This window comes from Garra rufa, chromosome 25 (assembly GCF_049309525.1).
Source record: "Garra rufa chromosome 25, GarRuf1.0, whole genome shotgun sequence".
Taxonomy (NCBI): Eukaryota; Metazoa; Chordata; class Actinopteri; order Cypriniformes; family Cyprinidae; genus Garra; species Garra rufa.
The window spans coordinates 9,658,758-9,680,049 of NC_133385.1; the positions used below are offsets into that span (position 1 = coordinate 9,658,758).

A 21,292-nucleotide genomic window follows, 5' to 3' on the forward strand; every position below is an offset into this window, starting at 1 on the left:
TTATTGAAACGGTCATGGCTGAAAGATTTGAAGTTTCAGTAGTGACATTTGTTTTTTTTGGGGTGTTATCCTATAAAATTGTCACTACCGAAACAGTCACGACTCAAAGATTTGGTGAAGTTTGATAGTGACAGTTTTATTTATTTTTTTCTCAGTAGTGACAATTTTACACTACCAGAACTTTACCGAATTTTTCAGTTGTGACTGTTACGCAGTGACAATTTTATAGGATAAACCCCCCCCCCCAAAAAAAAACACCCAAAGATCTCACTACCAAAACTTCAACACAAATGTCACTATTGAAGCTGAACCACGTTTTAGTCGTGACTGTTACGGTAGTGACAATTTTATAGGATGACACCCCAAAAAAAAAAAAAAAAACCCAAAGATGTCACTACCGAAACTTTATTGAAACGGTCATGGCTGAAAGATTTGAAGTTTCAGTAGTGACATTTGTTTTTTTTGGGGTGTTATCCTATAAAATTGTCACTACCGAAACAGTCACGACTCAAAGATTTGGTGAAGTTTGATAGTGACAGTTTTATTTATTTTTTTCTCAGTAGTGACAATTTTACACTACCAGAACTTTACCGAATTTTTCAGTTGTGACTGTTACGCAGTGACAATATTATAGGATAAAACCTCCCCCCCCCAAAAAAAACACCCAAAGATCTCACTACCAAAACTTCAACACAAATGTCACTATTGAAGCTGAACCACGTTTTAGTCGTGACTGTTACGGTAGTGACAATTTTATAGGATGACACCCCAAAAAAAAAACAAAAAAAAAAACAAAGATGTCACTACCGAAACTTTATTGAAACTGTCATGGCTGAAAGATTTGAAGTTTCTTTTACACTACCAGAACTTTACCGAATTTTTCAGTTGTGACTGTTACGGCAGTGACAATATTATAGCATAAAACCTCCCCAAAAAAAAAAAAAAAAAAGCCCAAAGATCTCACTACCAAAACTTCAACACAAATGTCACTATTGAAGCTGAACCACGTTTTAGTCATGACTGTTACGGTAGTGACAATTTTATAGGATAACAAAAAAAAAAAAAAAAAAAAACTCCAAATGTTTGTCGTGACTGTTACAGTAGCAATTTTATGAATTAACAGCAAAAAAAAAAAAAAAAAAAAAAAAAAAAAAAAAGTCGAAGTTACGAAGCGCCAATTTGTCACTACTGAAGATGTCACAGTCATGACCACAACATTTGGTGGAGTTTCGGTTATGAATGTGTCAGTAGTGACAATTTCATAGGATAACACCTAAAACTTGTAAACAGCACTTGATCGGTGCATATTTCTCTCCAGATTCAGGCAAGGTAACTTGCAAAATGGACTCGCTTCAAGATATGAATTGATGGACTAAAGTAGTGCAGATAATGATGTTCTTATCAGCAGTTTAGACTCTTGTTCTGATGGCACCCATTCACTGCAGAGAATACATTGGTGAACAAGTGATGTAATGCTACATTTCTTCAACTCTCTTCCCATAAAGAAACAAACATCAAAATCTTGGATGGCCTTAAAGTACATTTCCATCAAAAAAAAAAAGCAGCAAAAGCTACAATTTTTTTTAAACCATTCTTTTAACTGAAAACTCAAGTGAATTAGAAGAAGCCACTCAAAACACTCAACATCCTCAGATTCCCTTTTATTCTCCAGTTTCACATTCTGAAAATTTTTTATATTATAATACAGCAATCTCATGTAAGCAGTCTGTTAAACTCGCAGTACTGCCACAGTCTGGAAACTTCAGTATGTAACAGAGCAAAAAAACAAAAAAGAAATACGAAAAAAATCAAGAATTGCACTTATTTACTTCAAACAGGTTATAGACTGAATTAACAACCAACTAAAACACCAAAAATAACACAAGGGAACACTAAACTGCTCATACATATATACTTATTTAATTGCACAAAACAAAAATGCATAAATATTCATTACACAAATGTACAAAAATACTTGTACATTTCTTTTTTTTTGTTCAAATATTCTCCAAGCAGACACAGATAGCGGAGGTTTGGTGATTTCAGGGTGGAGGAAGATGCAACGAAGGTCTGGAGGAGACAAGAACTCGAATCCGCTCGGTTCACGTCAAGATCACAAACACAAACAAATACCCAGTGCATATGTCATCAGTTCTTCAACTTAGAAAACAAAAGTACACAGAGATTGGATTGCGAAAAAAAAAAAGAACTCAAACTTCTTGTCTGTGGAAAAGAAACTGGACGAAAACATTCAGGGTTGGCTGGGACGGAAAAGAAAAGGTTTGGATTCTAAAACTCATGCCATATCGCATGCAGAATGACGACCTCGGAGACAAACATCTACCAGAGCAGCTACACATGTTGAACGCCTGCGCGTGATTGGCTCGTCAAGCGCAGCTTTTGAAATGGAGACAGTACCGTTTAGGTTTGTCAGAGTCCTCAGCATCTCAGAGTGCTTTGTAGAAGACTTCCTCCAGGAAAACGATCCTTCATGCTTAGATTGTCCGTTAAATAAACCTGATTAAATTAAATGCTGAGCCCCGGTTGTCCTTCATTTAAACAGGAGGGAGAAACAAAAACTAAACGTCTGGTGTGGAATGGCATCTGTTGAGATGAGAACAGAGCATCAGTTTGCAGTCATCTACAATCAGAGTCAAGTGAGCGAATGCAGGAGGTAAGTAAACTATACTCACTGATTGTTTAACAGAACTGGCGTGACTTCCACCCCGGTTGAGAACTTTCAGAGGGAGAAGGATACCAGCGCATCTACAGACAAGATCAACAAGAAAAATTACAATAACAGACCAAGAAAGAAACAAAAAACACACACACCCTTAAAAATGTTTATATTGTTTATTATAGTTAAACTACCTTAATACTTTAATACCTTAATTTGACAAGGCTTTATGAAAATATTAAAATGTAAATTTACTTTGTTAAACAAATGATTAACAAATGCATTAGTTTATTTGCATAAACTAGATTTAATGAAACATTTAATAATAAATATTTTAAATTTATAAAAACATTTTAAATCCATTTATTTATGCAAATATAAAAAATGTATTCAAAAACAAAGAAAACCAATTAAAATAAAACGTATAATAAAAAAAATAAAAATAGCGATTTGTTTAAATTATGCATTGCATTTAAAACATTTAATAACTACAAAAAAAAGTTTAAATTTACAACAACATTTTTAATTTATAAAAACAAGTTTCACATTTGCATAACTGACTTAACACTTCTTTAATAACACTTCTATAATAATAATAATAATAAAAACTAGTTTAATCTAAAAACATTTGTTTTAATGTATTATTATTATTAATAATAATAATAATAATAATAATACATTAAAACAAATGTTTTTAGATTAAACTAGTTTGTATTATTATTATTATTATTATTATTATTATTGTAGAAGTTTTATTTTAAGTGTTAAGTTTAAATTATTATTATTATTATTATTATTATTAAAAAAATGTTATTAAATGTAATGCATAATTTAAGCATCAAATTGTTTATAGATAAATGTTTTATGAAATGAATACATTAAAAAAAAATCATAAAACAAAAAAATGCTAATGTTAAAATTATGCATTACACTTAAAATAAAAAGTATTTATTCAAAAGATTCATCATCATCATCATCATTATTATTATTATTAAAAATGTTATATTAAATGTAATGCATAATTTAAGCATCAAATTTGTTTATGATAAACGTTTTATGAAATGAATACATTTTAACATTAGCATTTTTTTTGTTTTATGATTTTTATGCATTACACACTTAAAATAAAAAGCATTTATTCAAAAGATTCATTATTATCATTATTATTATCATCATTATTATTATTATCATTATTATCATCATTATCATCATTTTATATTTGCATAAAGAACAGACTTCAAAACATCAATAAACACCATTTATAAAAAAAAAAAAAGGAAATATGCTTTTAAAATTAAGAATTACATTTTGGTTTTATATAAAATATTCACAAAATGTTTATTCTATTTTAAATTATACTATATTTACAGTATAAAAAAAAATATATAATTATAATAATAATAATAATAATAATGCTTACATTTCGTATTAAAACTAAAACAAACAAACAAACAAACACAAAAACAATTTAAATCTCCCAAAAGAATCACAGTCAACTAAAATCTCTTGCTGAACCAAAGCTGCTGTCCAGAGAACCACTCGCACACCTTCAAGGCTGTGTAGAAAGCGTCAAAACGGTAGAGGGCAATAACACACAAACAAAAAGAAAGAACTAGAAAGAGAGGAATTTCTTCAACCCACTCCATAGTCAAGCAATTTTGAGCTGTGCTAATGACCTGACGCAAGCATGAACTCCCTGACTGAGCAGGAAACTCTTATCAGCTCATCTATAAACATCTTTCAGCAAGATGACATTAACTCCTTTCCCGTCCTGCCTTCCCAAACCACGCCAAAACACCCACTTCCCCAGCCAAGGGCAAGAGAACGACAACAATCAGCCTGGCACGTCCGTTTCGGCCCTTCGCAGACTTACTCCGAGCTTCCCACGTGCTTTACGAGACATCGGGCGGTTTAACCAGCGGCACACAGACACACTCTCCACAGCTGAGATCTCCCTCAGCAGGTGTGTGCTAGTCAGGTCTGGAGAAGGTGGAGTAAGAGAAAGCCAAGAGCTCTTTCTTCCAGCAGTTTGACTGCAGACTTAGTTGCGTCATCTCGGCTACATGCAAACATGCCAAAGGAATTACACTTCTATTTTCCTTTAGCTAAATCATGCTGGACGGCTATTACAGGATTATTTTGGTACATTAAAACTCCAAAACAAACATAATATTCAAAACGATTTAACATTTATTTTATGTAACAATATTTGCAAAAAGTCATTTCTACCATTTATTGACTACAATGTGATTTGATAAAGAGGGGGGAAATTTTAAATGTAGTTTTGCACAATTTTATATAAATTAAGCAGACTGTGTATATACACACCATATAAAATGTTTATGTAAATCTGAAACAAACAACCAGTACCAACTATCACACAATTTTTTGCTATTTTTTAGTATTTTGTTTTGTACATAAGTGTATATTTTGTAAAAAGTATTAGTTTATTATATACACACAAAATGTAGGCAAATTATACATTTAAGGTAAAAGTGCGCAAAAATGTATATTAACATTTTAAACAATTATATTTATAAAATATGAATCTATATGCACTATATAAAATCTGGTTTATATAAAATGTTTATAGGCACACAAATTATGTACATGTATGAAGTCTTTGTTTATAGGCACAACATTATTAATATAACAAATTTAATATAAGTGTTTATATAAAATTGTTTATAGGCACATTAATAAAAAAAACTACAACAAATAAAAAAAGTGTGTGCATGTATATTATACTGTATTATATAATATATTTTACTATAATAAATTCTCTCTATATACACATAAAACTACTACTTTAATCATTTTTTTCACAACAAATTTATAATGAATAAAAAGTTATATAAAACCATGTTTATAAATAATTTCATCGCCACAATTTATTTTTTATAAAATCACAATGATTATATTTTAAAATACTCAAATATAAATAAAATGTTTATACACATAGGAGCCTGATAAAATATTTTTTATTATTATTATTTTTATTATTGATCATAAAAAAAAAAAAAAAAAAAAAAAATCCATGCACTCTGGAAAATACAAGATGATCGCTGAACTCCCTGAAGAGCCTCAGAGTGACATTGGGAAGAAAATGTGTTACTAGTGTGGATCCATTAGCACTCACTCTCTTTCTCGCCCAGTGGACGAAACCTTTTACAACCCCTTTGAGATCCTGACAAAACACACAACCTTAACCAGTTATTCCAAACGTCACTGTAAAAGATTTTCTTGGAACAGATCTTAAACACTAAAATTACAAATAAACTTCTCTTACCCTTAGAATTACAAACAAGCTCAATTTAAGGCTTAATGAACCTGTGAGCATACAGTCCGGCTCAAGAGACTGAAGTAAACCTCTTCATCCATGACCTTTAGCTCTCACTGTGTTGCCATGACAACTACAAAGTCTAGCCATCCAATCAATAAACTTGATCTGTCAGCATAGAGTCTTCAAAACCAATCACATTTCATTAAACCGACGTGAACAATGCAAGATTTACAATAAACTTTCACCTGAGGAGCATAAAACACTTTAAAATGAATTTTTACCCATTTAAAACTAGAATGCAAAGCATTTGTGGGGGAGAATTTTAACATGTGCTGCTTTTAATGGATCATAAAATCGCTCACACACACTGTTTTTTTGGCTAAAATTTAACCGGCACCTCCCTCTGCACAGATTCACTCAACGACTCAGTCATAATCCAACCTGAGACGCAATTAAAAACAGCTTTTCTCTGATGTGATCTCTTAGCAACGCTAACAGGCCTAGGAATGCTGTTCTGAGGGATTCTGGGTAATCAGACCTGTCATATTCAGAGTGGACCTCTGACACCTCATCTGGTTCAGCCGCATCATGTTGACCTACGGTCAGTTTCCACCCGAGCGTGAGTCAGGGGCATTATGGGAAAAGTTAGCAGACTAAACTACATGCCACTGAAATGAAAGCCAACGTTATTTTTCTCATAGTGCAGTAAATGCCAAACTTGCGATATGGAATTGCTTATCGAACAATGCAGTGCAAAACATTCAATTTTTTGTATTTGTATAAAGAATTCTTCAAAATAAAATTATAAATAGATTAAACCGATTTAAAATGAAAATCAATTAAAAATTAAATCTAAATGAAACAAAATAAAAGGGAGACTCCAAATAAAGATTAACATCTAAAAATAAGAGATACAATAAAAAGTAAAATAAATAAAAAAATAGAACATCTAAAACAAATTTGAAAAATCTAAAATATAAAAAATTTAAAAGAAAAAAAACAAAACAAGATTAATAGATCTAAAAATAAGATACAATAAAGATTAAAAATTCAAAATTGAACATCTAAAACAAATTTGAAAAGTAAAATATAATTAAAATGCACTAAAGACAAAAATATCTAAAAGACATTCAATAAACAAAATTAAAAAGTTAACAGATTTTCAAAATTATACATTAAAAATATCAAATAAACGTCACAACATTTAAAATAAAGACAAAGAGAAAATAAAATATTCAATAGAAACATATCTAAAAATAAGATTTAATAAACCTAAGTTACAATTAAACATCTAAAACGCAAAAAAAAAAAAAAAAAAAAAAAAAAACTAAAATTAAATGTTAAATTAAAAAAAAAAAATCCATTTAAAATAAACAAAAGGTGATCAAAATAAAGATTTTAATAGCTGAAAACAAGAGAATAAAACAAACAAAATAAAAACAAATACAAGAAAAAAAAAAATTAATGAATGAATAAAACAAATAAATAAAAAGTACAATCTAAAAATTTGGGCTTTAGATCTAACAACTTACAAATGTCTTAAGTGGTATTTATGACCCAGGACCACAAAACCATAAAGAAAGGGAGAGAAAAAAAAAAAAAAAAAAAAAAACATCCCTACATAGAGAAAATCTAAGTTCTTAGTAATGCATATTACCAATCAAAAATTAATTTACAGTAGGAAACTTACAAAATCTCTTCATGGAACATGATCTTTACTTAACATCCTAATGATTTATCATAAAAGAAAAATTGACCCATACAATGTACTGTTGGCCATTGCTACAAATATAACTGTGCTAACAAACACTGGTTTTGTGGTCCAGGGTCACATATAAACTTGGGCTTCACCTACAATCCTTTACGTGAAGCAAAATAATTCATCTAAAAGTAAACATTACAAATTCACACAGCATGTACTTTTAAAAACGCAGACTGGGATTCAGTTCCACAGTAACAAGGATTTCCAGCATCAAACGAACACAAATAATATTCACTGAGCGATAGCAACGTCACACTAGACAGAAAAACAGCCAAAAGCAGAGAGACACACACAGTGATGGAGTGAAAGAAAAGAGGGGAACACACCGGTTGGTCCCTCACCTGGGCGTGCAGGGCGGCGGCGGCAGCAGCGGCGGCGGGGTAAGTGAAGGCGGCGTGAGGCAGGCCTGGGGTCAGTTCAGTGGTGTAGAGAGGATACGGAGCCCATGCCTCAGGAGACGCGGGGATCAGTGCTGCCCCAGTCAGGTCATCTACAGAATCACAAACATATCTAGACATCAGATGTGGAACCAAACCCTAGGAAACTGAATCGCCACTTAAATTCTGCCGTAATACATCTCTATAAAGATAGTAGTATCATTATTTAGCTCAGGTTAGTTCAGTGTCGTAAACTAAAGTTAATAAACTGAACTGATTCAAGTTATGAAACTACTTCAATTCAGCTATAAAAATGGAAATCAATGTTGATTCAACTCAGTTCAATAACAGTTTTGATGTTGCAAAATTCATTAAAGACAAAATGAAAATTCTGTCATTACTCACCCTCATGTCGTTCCAAACCCGTAAGACCGTTCACCTTCAGAACACAAATTTAGATATTTTTGATGAAATCCGAGATCCTTCTGACTCTGCATAGACAGCAATGCAACTGACATGTTCAAGACCCAGAAAGGTAGTAAGGACATCGATAAAATAATCCATGTGACATCAGTAGTTCAAACATAATTATTAGGGCCGGGACTTTAACGCGTTAATTTAGATTAATTAATTACACAAAAATAACGCGTTAAAATTTAACGCATTTTAATCGCAATACGTTTTGCACCGCGGAACGTTTCTCACTAGATGAGATTCGGCGGACCGATTATACTGGAGCACAAACTAGCGTTCAGACAAGCCAAAGACGTCCGTCCTAAATAGTATTGTATGTCCCAAATCGTAGTATGTTTAAAAAGTATTCCAAAGATTCCCGGATGGTCTACTACTTAACGATCAATGCACACTCTTAACTGCTTATATTGCCCGCAACACACTGCGCCGTAAACGAGGATTCGATTAGAACTACAAACACGCATAAAAAGTGTTAAAAAAACTACAAACATGGAGGATATACGCGACCAACGGACAGGTAGAGAAAGGGGTTTGAGTGATAAATAATCAGTGTGTAACCTGATAAAAACTATTTTTTAAATGTTATCCGCGTTATATTCCATGTGCAGCAACATTTATAATGATAGGTTTGGTCATTAAAGTTTAAATGCATAATTAAGCAAACACAAGAGCAGAGTTCTCGGAATGAAAGACTCGTTAAAGAACGAGCCTCTTGCTACACTTTTAATGGCAATATTGTACTGGTCTGTTGGACTTGGTTGAACAAAAATAAACAATATTTTGTTGCTTAAGCTTATGTATTCAGTCATTATTCAATGGTATACTAAAAATCCATGTAAAAATCTTAATTCTCACTGTTCTCAGGTCAAATATTTACATGCGATTAAAATGCGATTAATTTCGATTAATTAATTACAAAGCCTCTAATTAATTAGATTAAAATTTTTAATCGAGTCCCGGCCCTAATAATTATACAAGGCTATGAGAATATTTTGTGTGCAAAGAACACAAAAATAACTTCTGCTGGTCTGCCGCCATTATCAAGAGTACCATGACTTCGTAAAATTAAGGTTGTGCCACTGATGTTACATGGACTATAAATACTTCAATTTGTGTTCTGAAAATGAATAAATGTCTTACAGGTTTGGAACGGCATGAGGACATGCTGAAAATTAAACTTAACACAGGAATAGGTTACATTACATTACTTTTTTTTAAAAATTGAAAAATATTCCACAATACTGCAGTTTTTACTGTATTTGATTAAATAAATGCATCTTTGGTAAGCAGACAATTACAAAAAACATTATAAAATAAAATTGCAAACATGTAGCTTTTCTTAATCTGAGAGATTTGTTTTAATACATTCACCTTTGCATTTTTGAAAGGTCTTGTGTACAGACAACATAGTAACAATCCTTTTCACACAGATCTTCGAAAACTACTAAAAACGCTACATTATGCTTGTCAGGCCAGTAGTTGGTGATTGATAAAGAAACACTACACATCTGCGCACAAAGTTGAGGTCAAAAGTTAACCAATTTAAATTTTTACCAAAACATACAACAGGAGATCATACAAAATGCATGTTTTTTTGTTTTTTTTTTAGTAGTACACACCGAGGACAACTGCGGGACTCATATGCAACCATTACAGAAGGTTAAAATGCTCACTGATGCTCCAGAAGGAAACACAATGCATTAAGAGCTGGGGGTGTAAACTTTTCAATAAAGATATGAACTTCTTTTTTTGCCTAAATATATTTCTTCATTTTGAACTCCTTCAGAAACTACAGAAGATACTTACATGTATCTAAGTTGATTTGACCCTGATGAACAATTCAAAAAGTTTTCACCCCTCTGCTGTTAATGCATAGTTTTCCATCTGAACCATCAGTGAGTGTTTGAACCTTCTGTAACGGTTGCATGAGAGTTCCACAATTGTCCTCAGTGTGAAAAGGAGGATCTCAAAAATCATATAGTCATTGTTGGAAAGGGTTTAAACACACAAAAATGCAGAGAAATGAAAGAATTTGTGGGACCTGAAGGATTTTTCTGAAGAACAGCAGTCAGTTTAACTATTCAGAACAAACAAGGGACTCATGAACTACTATCACAAAAAAAATAAAAAATAAAAAAAATAAAAACAGCTGTAGATACAGTTTTGTATGATCCCTTGTATGGGTTTTGTATGATCCCTCTTATTTTAGGAAAATTAACATTTTGCAGATTCTATGTAAGCTTTTGACCTCAACTTTATAGACTGAACAATACACTGCAAATTTAACCAATAATGGAATATTGCACAAAACGCTTGCAAAAAAGCACTGTTTCCATCAAATGAGCTAAACTGGCTAAATATCACGATGAAAGTAGGAGAAGCCACTGAATAGAATAATTCTCATATAATAAATTACGAAACATTAAATACTAGGGTCATTGCTTTTAGAGGTTAATGCTGCCGTTTGGGAACGCAGTCGTTGAAGACAGTTGTGTAACGCAGTGAGGTTATGGCATCCCATTGCACAAAAGTCACATGACTTTGATGCACATGGAGGAATTTATTTAGCAAATGTGTTTCTCAAATTACTCCCATGAACTTTTTTCCATCACTCGTTTCTTATGTGATACTTCAAAAGCGCATTAAAACAGGCTGATGGAAACATGCTACCATTTACAGGGAGGTGATAACAGTCTTCAAAAACTCAATTTCATTTTCAAAAATTTACATTTTCAGGCCCCCATAACAGCAATGTTGTGTAAATAAACCACCAAAATGCATAACGTTTTCTGCTTTTAGTTGAAAAAGAGTAGGCATGTTTCCATCACCCTGTTAATTTTGCGCATTTTGAAGTAACGCATTAAAAGCAAATGGTGGAAACACTAATTTTCAAAAGAAAATCCCTTAAATTCACTTTTTTTTTTTTTTACACACTTGGTTTTTGACTTGCACGAAAAAATTAATGCAAATAATGGAGATTGAAACAGTTAAAGTAATTTCTCCATGCACATCAAAAAAAGTTGTGACTTGGTGCTATGGGCATTACTTGCCTAACCAGCAGACCGATCTTGTTGCACAGCGCCTGAAATGTTATGGTCATTCTAAAATGCCTGAGCAAAGTCCGTCGTCAAAGTATTTCTGTATAATTGTCTTTCAGAACTGTGTTCCCAAACAGCAGGCATTCACCTCCGAAAGCAACAACCGCATTGGCTTTGTCTGTTCGCTCTGCGCATAAAAACAGGGTGATTGATACATAGCTGCCGTTCTTACAAATTTGCATTTTTGTAGTTTACAGGTAGTTGACAAGTCTTCAAAAACTGAATTGATTTTCAAAAGTTTGCATTTTCTGGCTCCCAAAACAGCATCATTGTGTAAATGCACAACCAAAACGCATAAAGCCCTCTGCTTTTAGTTGAAAACAGTAGCTAATGTTTCAATCACCCTATTTTTCTAATGTGCATTCTGAAGTAAACACTTTTTTGTGAAAAAGCATTCATAAAGTTTACTGCTTTTGGCTGAAAATCATGGCTATGTTTCCATCACCCCGTTTTTATGTGCATTTTAAAGTATCACATCTGAAATGAGGATGGAAACACCAAATTTCTGAAAAAAAAATTATAATAATAATAATAATAATAATAATAAAAAATAGTTTTTATGCTTGCTTGATGTGGTTTTGACGTGAGTGAAAGAGCTAGTGAGAGTAATGGGAGTTGGAAACACATTTACCAAAAACATTTTTCCATGTGCGTCAAAAAAAGAAGTCATATGACTTTGCGCTACAGGACAGCACAACCTGACTAACCAGCAAACCGATCTTGACACAGCATCTGAAATGTTTTGGTCATTTTGAAATGCTCAAGCAAAATCTGGCGTAAAAAGTTTGTATAATTGCCTCCCAGAACTGTCGTACACTCCTGCATTTGCGTTTCATCTGCTCACTCAGAGGCGCAAGTAATTTATTATAAATGAAAATTATTATATTAAATAGCTTACCCTACTTTTCTTAGTGATATTTAATGTCAGTTTATCAGGAAGTGATTTTTTTTTCTCTCTGGCTCGAATGAAATCGGGGCTTATTTGCAAATGGTTTTATGCAAGATTCTAAGTTTGAACGTAAACAGTGTACTGTTGTGCAAACGCACCCTAAAAAGCATATTGACGTTTGTGAGTGATTCATTGCAAATGTACTCCGATGGGCCGAGGGTCTTACTTACATGGGTCTCGAGCGATGAAGTGCGCACCCAGAGCTGGGTGCAGGTTGGAAGGGTTTGGCGTGGCCATCAGTTTACTCTTCGCCATCTTTGTGTTGGCTTTAGCGAACTCCAGACGCAGCGTTTGAGGGCTCTCTGGGTCAAAGCGGATACCCTGAGAATAGATGACTTTTTCAACCGAGTACTATTCTTCATAAATGCACAAAATCAATCAACAGGTCCATAAACAGAACAGCAGCACAAGTGCCCTGAAGTATTCTATGTCCAGCTGGAAACCAGTGACGTCATGGAACTTTTAAGGACCAAGTGAAATTTCCCCCCCGTTGAGAGGAGAGCAGCATCTGAGTCAGACTTTTAAGAGCGAAGTTTGGGAGGACATAAAGCGTAGACAGACTTATAAATAATTAAAAGTTGCCATCACTTCAGCTTACTGACGGACCAGTGGTTACTTACGTTCAATGCATTCTTGGCCGCTTCAGCCCCGGACCGGCTGTCAAATGTGACAAACCCCACAGGCTAGGGAACGGAAAGAAACATCAGATGGACAAATACACACATAGACAGATGTAGAGACAAAAGGTAGGTTTGCCCAATCAAGACAAAACCAGAAAAAATAAATAAATAAATAAATAAAAAAAAAACTCAAAATGTTAAGAATTTCACCCCAAAATTAAACAAATTTATTAAACATCATCCCCCGGTTTCACAGATAAGGCTTAAGCTGTCTGATCCGTTTCAACTAAAAAAAAAAAAAATTTTTTTTTTTTTTAGCAGTGACTGATTTTAAGATTATATTAGTGCTTTTATTTGGTCTCAAGATGCACACTAGTAATGTTAAAGATGTGAACTATGGCCTAATCCTGGCTTAGTCTTTGAAACCAAGTCTACATATTTTTATTACAATTTATATTGATTAACCTTAATATTAAATTAATTAAAATGTATTTTTTGGACCAAGATTTTTCTTAAGAGTAACCTACCCCATAATAGTTTCTTTTTTCCCCCCAAAGTTCAGCAGTGTTTTTTTTTTTATATATAAATGGGCAATTGTTTGCTCTTTTTTTTCTGTCCCTTGGTGTCCAACAAAAAAAAAAACAAAAAAAAACACACACACACTTGAACCTACATAACGATATGAAAACCATATTTTACATTTCTTTATATAAAGGTTCAAGGTTCTTTGTCACATATCACATGTAATATAGAACAGCTTTTAATGTTCTCAATTTCTTCATGTAAAAGGAAAAGGCTAATAATAATAATAATAATAATAATAATAATAATAATAATAATAACAATAACAATAATAACAACAACAACAACAACAAATAATAGCATGCATGCATTTTTATTAATAATAATAATAATAATAATAATAATAATAATAATAATAATAAGCTATTATTTCTCATTTAATTATAAATAGTATGCATGTACATAAAAATAATAATATTATGTACATGCATACCATTTATAATTAAATGAGAAATAATAGCTTAATAATAATAATAATAATAATAATAATAATAATAATAATAATAATAATAATAATAATACCATTATTAATTTAATAACAATAGCATGCATGCATTTTTATTAATAATAAAATTAATAATAATAATAATAATAATGAGCTATTATTTCTCATTTAATTATAAATAGTAGGCATGTACATAAAAATAATATTATTATTATGTACATGCATATTATTTATAATTAAATGAGAAATAATAGCTTATTATTATTATTATTACAAATAATTCAACCTTACCTGTTTTGAGGTCAGTTTTATGAGAGATCCTTCATATCCCTGTTAAACAAAAAGGACAAATTAAACTAACCTGAAGAAATTTTTTCTTCTTCTTTTGCTTGATGTCTCTTACCTTGAAGGGTCTGAACAGCAGGTAAAGCTCACGTGGTTTGATGTCGACAGGCAGGCCGCTGACGAATAGCGTTCGTACCTAGAACAGGGAAATGCCTAAATGACATCAGCACACAAACAACAGACAGATGCCAACAAATGCAGTGACCTCTGACCTATGAGTGCTACGTATGCTCTTATAAATGTGCACCTAAAAAGGAGAAAAATAGGAACGATTTAGAACTACCTTTGATCGTCTCTGTCCCTTCCTATTGTGTCAGAGTCTCCCCGTTTGTCTGCAGAATGTGCTATTGGAGACTGAATGTGTTCAGATCAAAAAATCATGAGACTGTGTTAGTTTAGTGAGCAGAAGTGTGTGCGTGGTGATCAGGTGTGTGTGACCCTAAGCATGGATGCAGAAACCTCTGCAGGGCACGGACAGCATTGTTGCTCCAATGTGAGTGGAAGGTAGAAAATCTAATTTAACTTGACAAATTAACAGGATGGATCAAATGATATTACAGTGAACAGAGAGAGAGCAAAGGGCGATCAAATAAAGAAAAACAAAACAAAACACACAATCATTGAAGTATGAGCACAGCAAACCGGCACTCAACCTTGGAACTCCTAAAACACATTTTATCTAACAAATTAGGACTAAGTATCACAGATTCTAGAGTTACTCGAAAAGCAGCGAGCATTTAAAAACAGATGTAGCAACTCTATACAGATCGAGAGGGGAGAGGAGAAAGACTGGAGGAAGGACACAGTGTGCTAATGACCTTTTACGGAAAAGAGGGGAGAGAGAGAGAGAGAGAGAGAGAGAAGGAGAGAGAGAACTTCATCTTTGCCTGACCCATCACATTCTCCAAACACTTCAGAGGTGAACAACCGTAATCCGAAATAGTCTAGTTTGATTAATCTCATGAAAAAAAGTCAATGTTTTTTTTGCATTGATATTAACAATTATCTACATTGTTTGGACTTTTATCCTGCATAATTACATAACTCCTATTATTTTCTATGTAAATTCTCAGTAAAGTACAGCACTTTGTCCTGTATTCGAGTTAAAATGTAAAAAAAAAAAATATTAATATAAAGTATTAATTTATCTTGGTGAGGATTAATCAATTGGTCATTTATATTGTAGAGTTAGAAGAGCATGCATTAAATAAATAAAAATAATAGTAATTATTATTATTATTATTATTATTATTATTATTATGAAAAACATGCTTTTCAGTGCAGATTTACAATTAAATACATTTTCTTAGTCATTAAAAACAATAAAAAATATTAATAATAATAAATTTTCAGAGCAGGTTGTCAGTGAAACAATACTTTTTTCTTAGTTATTTAAATAATAATAATAATAATAATAATAATAATAATAATAATAATAATAATAATAAATAATTTATTATTATTAAATGTAATTTATCCTGAAGAGTTAGAAAAGTAGCATACACAACAAAAACAACAATAATAAATTTTGACTGCAGATTTCCCCCACTTTTTTCTTAGTTATCAAAAACCAATAATACTAAAAAGTATTTTTTTCAGAGCAGATTGTAGGTGAAACAGCACTTTTAGTCATAAATAAATAATAATAATAATAATAATAATAATAAATTTATCCTGTAGATTTAGAAAAGCAGCATACACAAAAACAATTTCAAGTGCAGATTGCCAGTGAAATCAAATTAGTAATTTTAGTTATCAAAAAGCAACAATAATAATAATAATAATAATAATAATAATAATAGCTTGTTAAGAAAGAGTCATCTTTTTAATTCTGTGCTGACAAAAACATCAAAACAAGGCCAAAAACCTTTGTATTATCATGGTGCTTGTCCTGTTAAATAAAACAATGATATGGACATGTACTACTTTTATACTTTGGTATTCTTCAAAGTATCAAATGCCACGGTACAAGAATATGGTAACGATTGAACACCACGGTACATAACACATGGTACCACCAATAAAAACCTAAAAACAGTGTGCCTGGTCATTGAAGTGCTAAAACAGCCAATCCCCAGAGTGTACAACTGAACAAACGTCTATCACTTAGATTTCTACACATTATTTCCACCAATACATCAGCCACTGGAAAGCCGTCATTTCCTGAGCGGCTCAGAGGAGCGAGCAGCCGAATGGCTGCAGGGGACGGCAATCGCGGAGTTCAGACTCATGTCAGTTTAAAACCCCTCAGAAGAACTTTGATTATCCTCAATGTTCCTGAAACATGAAACACTGGTGCAGAGCTCGAGCACTGCCAGCAGCTGAGAGGGTAAATAAACAACAGGAATTTAATCAAAAAGGAATAAACACTCCAAACACAATTAATGGACAATGTGCCACTTAATAACCCAAATAAACAGTCGATTCTGTCGGCGGTCTAAAAAATGGGATGGCGGTTTCACAGAACAGAAACAAAGGGCACGTATAGGGATGTGAGCGACCGGTTCGAGGCACAGAGGGAGGAAACCCCTGTCCTAGTTATTGCAGGTTGAACACAATGAACAATCCCAAATAAACGCTCTGACCCATAACAATGACAGGACACAACTCCCACCCCAAACACTCAACCAGAGTCCAACTCAACTATTAAGACAGATCCTCACTAACTTTAAGACAAATAAAACCTGCTCAAGACAGATTCGTTTCTGACAGGGAGTGTTTGTAAACTGCCTTGTATGGTATTAAGCTAGTAAAATAATACAGTGAACTGCAGGAAATGCCTCTCCAAGAGGTCAGAGGTGACATCTACACAGAACGTAGAAACGTGTAGAATGTTGCTAAAAATAAAAACTTTATACGTGACCTAGGACCAAAACCAGTCGCAAGTAGCACGGGTACATTTGTAGCAAATGCCAATATGTTGTATGGGTTAAAATTCTCAATTTTATTCAAAAAAACATCATTGGGATGTTAAGTAAAGACCATGTTCAGTGAGGATATTTTGTGCATTTCCTACCATAAATATATAAAAACTTTAGCAATAGCCAAAAATACATTGTATGGGTCAAAATTGAGTTAAAAAAATAAAAATAAAAAAAATAATTGTTTTCCAAAAATCATTAGGATATCTGGTTTTGTTGTCCAAGTAAAGATAATGTTCCAAACTTCCATAAAGATATTTTGTAAAGTTCCTACTGTAAATACACTACTGTTCAAAAGGTTGGGGTCAGTACATTTTTATCGTTTTTTTTTTTTTAAGAATTTAATACTTTTATTCACCAAGGATGTAATAAGTTAAAAGTTTATTAAAAGTTCATAAATAATTTACATTGCTATAAAAAAAATTATATTTTGAATAAACACTGTACGGTTGACATTATCCAACATTGATCATTCTAATAAATCAGCATATTAGAATGATTTCTGAAGGATCATGTGACACTTAAGACTGGAGTAACAGCTGAAAAAATTCAGCTTTTCATCACAGGAATAAATTTTATTTTAAAGTATGTTAAATTAAAAAAAACACATTTTATATTGTAAAAACATTTTGCAATATTACTGTTTTTTTTTTGTATTTTTAACCAAATAAATGCAGCCTTGATGAGCATAAGAGACTTCTTTAAAGACTATTACAAGTCTTACTGACCCCAAACTTTTGAACGGCACCGTTTATCAAAACTTTATTTTTGATTAGTAATATGCACTGCTAAGAACTTCATACGGACAACTTTAAAGGTAAGTTTCTCAATATTTAGATTTTTTGCACTCTCAGATTCCAGATTTTCAAATAGGTGTCCTATCCTAACAAACCATGCATCAATGGAAAGCTTATTTAGCTTTCAAGTGTATAAATCTCAATTAAAAATAAATAAAAAATAAATAGACACTTGACTAGTTTTGTGGTCCTGGGTCACATATACTGTACAATAAGCAAGGTTTCAATGTAGATTCACTCATTTACTTCACTCAATTGACTACAAATAGTACTAAGTTTAACTGAAAAGGCCAAATGAAAAATAAACCACCTCCATTGGAAGTCATATGAGACATCTATACTGTGAACAAACTTATAAAAAGGACAGAAATTACGGTTTAGAACATGTTAAAAATATTAACCTAAACCCCAAAACGCCAACAATGCTTTTCACCCACATTAAAAATTAAAAGAACTGAAATCGAAAAAAAGTATTCTTTTAAACATTATTTCTCGCAGACCGACGTTCAGTGCGTCACTGTTTGCGCGTCTTTAACGAAACCATGAGAATGACGGGGAAAACTTGACAGAAACAGAAAAACGTCGAAAGAACAGCCACTGAAGTGTTTGCTTGTTAAATCTGGCTTTAAACTTTATCCACAGTCACACAAGAGTGTGTGTCTCATCAGGTGAGTCTCATATTTCAATGCCAACTTTAAGATTAATCATCAACAGACTCCACATTCCTCTCAAGCAAACGCTTTTCCTCAAACGCGTCCGAAACGCTTTAAACGCGACCAAAACAGTTTTCCACAGTCAGTCATCCGTCGGCAGAGACTTGAACTTCACTAAATGAAGTTTATGTTTACCAAAAGAGTTTATTTCTCTTACCTCCTCCTCTAATGAAACACTGGTGTTCGTCTCTGAATCTGACTTCAGACTCATTGTGTAACTTTAACGCTTCTTTGTGCCAAAGAAAAATAAAAAACTCAGTTTCCCTGTCGGTGATTTTGTCCCTGGTGTGCGTTAAAGTTGCAGAAGAGAATCTCGTGTCGTTTTGTGCCCAGTGAAGCCGTGAGTTAAAGCCACAATCCGAAAGTAAAGGTGAGAGGTGCTCTGTGAGGGTGACAGAAGGGAAAGGAGGTGATTTTTGGAGTTTTTTCCCCCCTCGCTCACATCAAGCTCGTTTGAGTTGAAGTGGAAAGAAAGGAGGAAAGAGGAACCGTGGGTAGATTTAAAGCTGAAGTTGTGCGTCTGCTCTTCTGTCCTATTAGCGGATCAATCATGGTAAATGCGCGCACCCGAGCTTCAGATGGGACTCAGCTGCGCGAGGCCCGGCCCACTTTACCACCACCATCATCATCACCATATCTAACCCCTCCTTTGCATCCATGCCTGCCTCTATATCTAACCCTGCCTACATAATGGCTGTGTCTGAAACTAGGGAGGTCTGTAATAACTAGAGAATGTTTACCAATGTCTACTATTCATCCCAAGCTGGGCTGTTTTGGGCTAATAACTTGAGGCATTGTCATGTGACTACACAATCTGGAGCTTCCAAGTTAATATACTAATGTCACCAGAAAACAGGCCCAAACACTCCCCTGGCGAATATCAAAAACAGCCAATTTCACGCTTTTAAGAGCTTCCAATGTCAAAATATCTGTTATAAAACGGTTAGTTCCATTCCTCAATTCTGATTGGTCAGCAGCTGTGTTTTATTCACGATACAGCACGGCTACAACCGCTTCACTCAACCTTCTGTGTATCATTGAACCTCCTTAGCAACCACCCTTAGCAACGTAAACAAAGCTTTAGCAGTTAGGGACTACTTTTTACAGCGGAAGGCAGTTAATGATTTTACTTTATGAAAATGTACAACCTAATATATATATATATAAATTAATATATATTTTTGATATTAATATTTTTATTATGTGGTAACCATTTTATAAAAGCAATAAGGTACTTGAGCCCGTGCTGTATCGTGAATAAATCACAGCTGAAGGGGTTGCAGGCACTCCGCTTCGCGTCATGCCTAACAACGCCCTTCAGCCGTGATTTATTCACGATACAGCACGGCCTCTCCTACCTTATTGCTTAATTATGATATAATGATATATTGAAACAAATTGTACAAATTTTTTTAAATGCCCGTCAATGGAGAACAGTGTTTTTCAAACTAATTCAAGTGAGGTATATAGATAAATATGATTTATTTATAGTAATTTTATTTTAATAAGGTGATTTATTTATTTATAATTAGATGATTTCAATGCTTATTTCACTATGTAAATGTAGAGAATTATATATTTGACTTAAATCATATTAATTATTGAAATATATGACTACAACAATTAGTAAAAACTATATTATAATATATATATATAATTAATATTTATAGATTACTTCACTTCTATCCCTTTTTTAAGTATCATGGATAATATTATACTTTTTGTTAACATTTAAATATGAAATATTTTCTGCTTTCACTTTAACGTTTAAGTATTAGTAATTTTGTTGTGTATTTTTGTCATTTTTAGTATTTTTTATTATGTCAGTATAGTTTTTACACATTTTTATAGTCATCATTATATATTTATAGATATTTATAGATTAATTTACTTCTATCAGGTTTTTTAGTATCATAGTTTTCATTAATATTTGAATATTATTTTTTCACAACAGAAATAGAGAATTCTATACTTCAGTAATTTGATTTATTTTATGGTTAAATATGATTTATTTACAGATTTTAACAATTTTATTTATAGTTAAATATTATTTCTAGGCTTATTTCACAACAGAAATATATAGAGAATTATATACAGATTTATTTTTTGATTATCATTATTATTTGAATATGATATTTTCTGCTTTCACTTTAAAGATGGTTTTAGTCATTTTATTGTCTATTTTTGTCATTTTCAGTATTTTTTACTCATTGTTGTAGTCATCATTATATATTTCAATAATACGATTT

The 21,292-nt window shown here is 32.5% G+C and overlaps 1 protein-coding gene across 2 annotated transcripts; it reads right to left on the reverse strand.

The window, feature by feature from the left end:
• Window positions 1–1,898: 1,898 nt before the first annotated feature.
• rbpms2a (RNA binding protein, mRNA processing factor 2a) lies at window positions 1,899–19,477 on the reverse strand. 2 transcript variants are annotated; one of them, XM_073831965.1, is made up of 8 exons: window positions 19,201–19,477; window positions 14,671–14,748; window positions 14,559–14,597; window positions 13,241–13,303; window positions 12,791–12,941; window positions 8,064–8,212; window positions 2,694–2,766; window positions 1,899–2,604 (listed from the first exon to the last, which is right to left on the reverse strand). In XM_073831965.1, the coding sequence occupies exons 1-7, from the start codon at window positions 19,252–19,254 to the stop codon at window positions 2,701–2,703; spliced, it is 600 nt and encodes a 199-aa protein (XP_073688066.1). In that variant the 5' UTR covers window positions 19,255–19,477; the 3' UTR covers window positions 1,899–2,604; window positions 2,694–2,700. The 2 variants fall into 2 exon arrangements, with proteins under 2 accessions (XP_073688066.1, XP_073688065.1); XM_073831964.1 differs by having other exon boundaries at window positions 8,049–8,212.
• Window positions 19,478–21,292: the final 1,815 nt, after the last annotated feature.

What these genes read in the sequence shown, in the direction of transcription:
- rbpms2a (XM_073831964.1), bottom strand. Translation starts at nt 19,254, where the DNA reads ATGAGTCTGAAGTCAGATTCAGAGACGAACACCAGTGTTTCATTAGAG. An exon ending in TGCTGTTCAGACCCTTCAAG is followed by an intron (nt 14,598 to 14,670) that starts GTAAGAGACATC and finishes TTTGTTTAACAG; the next exon opens with GGATATGAAGGATCTCTCAT. An exon ending in CCCAGGTGAGGGACCAACCG is followed by an intron (nt 2,767 to 8,048) that starts GTGTGTTCCCCT and finishes TCTTGTCTGTAG; the next exon opens with ATGCGCTGGTATCCTTCTCC.